This window comes from Sinocyclocheilus grahami, unplaced genomic scaffold, assembly GCF_001515645.1.
Source record: "Sinocyclocheilus grahami isolate Dianchi unplaced genomic scaffold, SAMN03320097.WGS_v1.1 scaffold201.1, whole genome shotgun sequence".
NCBI lineage: Eukaryota > Metazoa > Chordata > Actinopteri > Cypriniformes > Cyprinidae > Sinocyclocheilus > Sinocyclocheilus grahami.
The window spans coordinates 169,625-174,747 of NW_015505380.1; the positions used below are offsets into that span (position 1 = coordinate 169,625).

The 5,123-nt window shown below is 38.8% G+C and overlaps 2 protein-coding genes across 4 annotated transcripts in view; one reads left to right on the forward strand and one right to left on the reverse strand.

Annotated features, from left to right (window-relative positions):
- The window catches only part of pkma (pyruvate kinase M1/2a), a 22,782-nt gene extending 19,638 nt beyond the window's left edge, over positions 1-3,144 (reverse strand). The window contains exon 1 of one of the 3 annotated variants that reach the window (XM_016285720.1): positions 3,015-3,144. In XM_016285720.1, coding sequence (XP_016141206.1) covers positions 3,015-3,061 — 47 coding nt within the window. In that variant the 5' untranslated portion in view covers positions 3,062-3,144. Of the gene's footprint in view, positions 1-1,105; positions 1,129-3,014 lie in introns of those variants that run through there. The other 2 variants (XM_016285719.1, XM_016285721.1) reach the window with 2 other exon arrangements.
- A 53-nt stretch (positions 3,145-3,197) lies between these two features.
- The window catches only part of LOC107595375 (poly [ADP-ribose] polymerase 6-like), a 20,736-nt gene continuing 18,810 nt past the window's right edge, over positions 3,198-5,123 (forward strand). Inside the window, exons 1-2 of the mRNA XM_016285759.1 lie at positions 3,198-3,278; positions 4,273-4,407. The gene's annotated coding sequence lies outside the window, so the exon portion shown is untranslated. The remainder of the gene's footprint in view (positions 3,279-4,272; positions 4,408-5,123) is intronic.

Below are 5,123 nucleotides of genomic sequence, written 5' to 3' on the forward strand. Positions count from 1 at the left end.
ATATATATATATTAGTCGCACACCCCTAGATGCTGGCTTGGCAAACTGCTTTATTTAGTTCCATTTTAACTCTAGTTCCAAAAATTCTCAAATTTAGCTTACTGCCCCAATTGACATTCAGGAATTGAACGGTGGCAAATTTACTTTTTAAGTGCTTCTGAACTGGCAATGAGGTGTCTTTACATAGACTATTTAATGCTGCGCAGTTGACAAATGCATTTATACAGCACTTCTCAACGGCATACTGTGCATGGACGCTTGTTCCACTGCGGGGACAGAAAGAGTAAATCGCAACTCTCTCTTAATCAGGTCTTTTTTTCATACGGTTCCGAGCTTATCTCTCACAATTCTGTCTTTTTTCATGCAAATCTCACGATTTCTAGATATAAAGACAATTGTGACTCTCAGAACTGTGAGATTGCAATAGCCTTTTTTTATTTTGTGGCAGAAACAAAAACTGACGCTGCATTATGTCTGGATGTTGAGCAGGCATAGAGCAAACTCAACTCGATGCCTTTGGAGACGTGCAGGCTTGAGTACGAGTACAGGCCGACAAACCCCAATGCAGCGGACATCAACCTAGAACAGAACAGAGTTGACAAATGCATTTATACAGCACTTCTCAACGGCATACTGTGCATGGACGCTTGTTCCACTGCGGGGACAGAAAGAGTAATCGCAACTCTCTCTTAATCAGGTCTTTTTTTTCCATACGGTTCCGAGCTTATATCTCACAATTCTGTCTTTTTTTTTTCATGCAAATCTCACGATTTCTAGATATAAAGACAATTGTGACTCTCAGAACTGTGAGATTGCAATAGCCTTTTTTTATTTTGTGTCAGAAACAAAAACTGACGCTGCATTATGTCTGGATGTTGAGCAGGCATAGAGCAAACTCAACTCGATGCCTTTGGAGACGTGCAGGCTTGAGTACGAGTACAGGCCGACAAACCCCAATGCAGCGGACATCAACCTAGAACAGACTGAGAACCAGACTTAAAATCTGACAACGCAGAAGGTGTCAAGGTATGTGATTGCAAGACAAACACACAAAACAGTCCAATTCCTCCCTCGCAGAAACATGATGCAGCATCATAATTAGCACCTGTGCATAATTAGTGAGCACCCACGCGAGGAGAGCCAGACTGTGCTTCAGATGTCCGCAGGGGAGCGATTCTGAGCCAGTACCATGCATTTATTCATCCATCCATCCATCCATCCATCCATCCATCCATCCATGCATTCATCCTTCCATCCATCCATCCATGCATTCATCCATGCATTCATCCTTCCATCCATCCATCCATGCATTCATCCATGCATTCATCCTTCCATCCATCCATCCATTCCTGAACCTAATAAAGAGCAATATCTTAATGCAATGCACTCCTTGATAATGAAAATAGCAAGGCGTGCGTCAACGTTAAACTGAGCGTTCAGAGCCTCTCTGAAGATCAAACATCACCATCCTCATCTTCATCATCTTCATCATCTGCATTCACACACACAGGTGTTTGCTGGGGAGCATGTGGCGGATGCGCTGCGGGTCACGTCCCGCCTCTGCGTCACATCAACCAGTCTCAACGAGTACTGTGCGTTTTTGTGCATATACCATGTTTTTGAACATGTGCCATGGTAAAACCTTGTTGTTTGGACAAGTTATGTGGCGATACTATGTTGTTGGACACGTGCCACTGTTATTCAGTGTCTTTTGGACGTGCACCATTGTGTTTTGTACTTGCACTATGCTTTTGACTGATGCATTATGGGAAAAAAACATGACTCATGAATAAGGTAGTCATTCAAAGCTGCCTGTTAATATGAATCAATCGGTTATTATCATTTGATACCATCATTGCACTGGCTAGTGGCATGCAACTGTGTAATTTACGACAGGAATGTAAATATGAAGTGATGAATTGCATGAATAATTGTATATAGTTCATAGAGCAGCTGTTGCATTCGTTAATTAATAGCACCCTCTAGTGTGCATATGCTGTCACCAATGGCAGTGTATACATGTTTTCTGTCTCTACTGTATTTGAGATCAGATATGCACGGAGTCTGGGCAGGTAAAGCCAATGCAAGATTATGGCATCCATATGAAAGATCAGCTCCAAGGCTAGTTTAATGACTAAAGATTCAAATGCACCCGTTTCATGGCACAGATTTCAAATCTGCACTATTTATTTCTGTACGTTTAGCGAAACGTTAGTGAAAGTATAGGACTATTACACATAGAAATATCTGCATGTTATATGAAACCATATGCATCGGCTTTTCATCTCGAGATTGATTCCCAGAACTGGAATTAACCTCTGCATTTAATTGCAAGCTAATTAAACCCTGCAAACTAATTAAACATCCACTTGTAATTGGGGGTTCATGGTGCATTTCACTGCCATTGTACGTGCATAACACATATTTTGCAGTTTACACACTAAATTATTTCTGTGGTGATTGACAGCAGGCACAGATGCCTAGAATTGTATTGAGCTTAAAATATAAGACTTTCAATATAAAATTTGTTGAAATTGTTAAAAAGATAATTGCGTGCTTAAATATTAAGCATGCAAAATAAGAGGTCACGAGGTGACAACAATGTAGCATGCATGCTGTTTAAACTGTCCAGTCACAGTATTTCTCCACTTGGTGGTCACAGGTGGAGGCGTTTCTTCTGTGTGTGATTTTTGTCAATTTTCAGGCCTCTGCAGATAAAATGCACCACTTTTGAAAACAATCCCCGTGCAACACTGCACAACTGCACTTTAGCTTCCGCAGCACTGATGCTCAGCCTAAAATAAAAGGTTTATAGGAAACTTTGGCCATATTTGAGGACTAGCAGGACTGAACCTGACAGAAGTAAATGCATCGTTTTATATATGCAGCATTTCATGTTCTGGACTAGTATTGGTTATTGTTTGAAGATGAGTCTGTTTTGAGACCAGTTTGATGCTGTCGTACTACATTGACCATCTGCACGTCTGTGTCCAGGTGAAGGTGTGTGAACTCACCTGCTCTCCACGACGGCCCCGCCGCTGCTGCTGCTCCCGCTGCCCATGCTGACCGCTGCTCACTGACCGCTGCTCACCTGCTGCGTGTCCTTGTGCCTCTCGCCCAAACCCATCGGCCAATCCGTGCAAACCTCGACCTGTAAGCCGCCAGTGCTGTCTGCATCGACAGGCAGTGGTCAGATCCCAGCGTAAATCCCACTGATGCTCTCTGGATTGGCCGTCAGCTGCAACAGTGTTCTGGAGAGCTTCTCAAACTGTGCTCAGGTTTGCAATGACAACAAAGTCTGCAATCAAAAATCAGATGTTCTTATGATCCACATTAACTTCAATGCTCTATATTCTATACTGAATACACACATCCACAACATTTACCTACAGATACACATGCTGAATGTTTATTATGGTGTACATTATGAAATTACTTGATGCTTTCGGCAAGCAATGTTATTTTAGGAGCATTGAGGTACTATTATAGTTTAATACTTTGAATTATTTTCTGTTTTAAATATTTTCTATTTTGCCGTTTTCTTGTGTTTTTTTGTCATTTAAATTTAAATTTTTTTTAGAAAATATTTATATATTATTTATTATTTAATTTGTAAAATTATTTATGAATTTATAGCTCACTTGAATTATTATTATTTCAATTAATTATTACTATTAGTCATTTTAGTGCATCAAGTTAAACTAAATGTAAACGAGAAATAAAGTTTAATTTTTTTATATTTTATTTTATTTCAGCAGTGTTATTTTATTATTAATTATATACTAATATAGTATTTATGAATATTTTGAATTATTGTTTATTTTGTTATTTTCAGTTTTCTTTTCAATTTTAATTTAAGTTTTAATAATTATGTGTGCTTTGTCATTTTTATTAGTTTTTTTTTTTTAAATGTTTATTTTTATTTCAGATTTAGTTTTGGTCATTTTAGTACCTATTAGTGCTTATTTATTTTATTTAGCTGCTAAAGCAACATTTCTCATTTTTGTTCTCAAATGTAAGTTTCTTAAGTTTAGGTTTTTCATCTAATATTTTATTTTATTTAGATTTTTTTTCAATACCGAAAATTATTTGTAATAGTTTTAGTATTAATAAACAATAACAGCACTGGTCAGCAGATACTCAAAAGCCATTTGTCATACTAAATTAGGTTTAAAACATATTGGTGAAGATGTGCTTTACCCGTTGCTTCTAAAATAGGCATATGCTATTTTAAGTGTTTCTGAATAATTAATGCAAGTGTCTTCTTTACAGGAAAGCAGGATATGAGACAGTGCTGTGTCGCTCTCAGAGACGTGAGTCACGCAGCCGAGGACGAGCCGGATAATGGCTTATCTCTCTCTCTCTCTTGCTCTGGAGGTCATTGTGTACAGCGAGGCTCTTAAAGAGGTAAGCAGGGTAAACTCTGATTAGTATGGTAACGGCTGAGGCCGTCACACCGCAGACTAGAGCTGACGTAAAGACCACAATCACATGCATTTATACAAACGTCTTTGTGTGCTGCTCACATTCCTCAATACACAATCATAAAAACACACAGAGATAAAAATAGGCTCGGCTGATAATAATAGCACACTGCCATTGGCCAATGCACCATCACGACGCAGATGTTGCTTTATTCTCCTCTTTTTCTCCCTCAGTTTCAGTTTTCAAATTCAAAGCCATCATTTTGGATGATTTACTTACAAAAAAGGTGCCAGCAATGTGATAAAATCTCATATTGAAATGGCATTAAGAATATACTATTGCTCTTGAATATGGTGGGTTTGATCTTTTTTTCTGACAATCCAGGCAAATGCATTGCATCTCTCTCTCTCTCGCTCTCTTTCTCTCTCTCTCTCTCTTGCTCTCTTTCTCTCTCTCTCTCTCTCGCTCTCTTTCTCTCTCTCTCTCTCTCTCAAAAGGTGCCAGCAATGTAATAAAATCTCATATTGAAAAGGCATTAAGAATATACTATTGCTCTTGAATATGGTGGGTTTGATCTTTTTGTCTGACAATCCAGGCAAATGCATTGCATCTCTCTCTCTCGCTCTCTCTCTCTCTTGCTCTCTTTCTCTCTCTCTCTCTCTCTCACACACACACACACACACACACACGATGCGCAA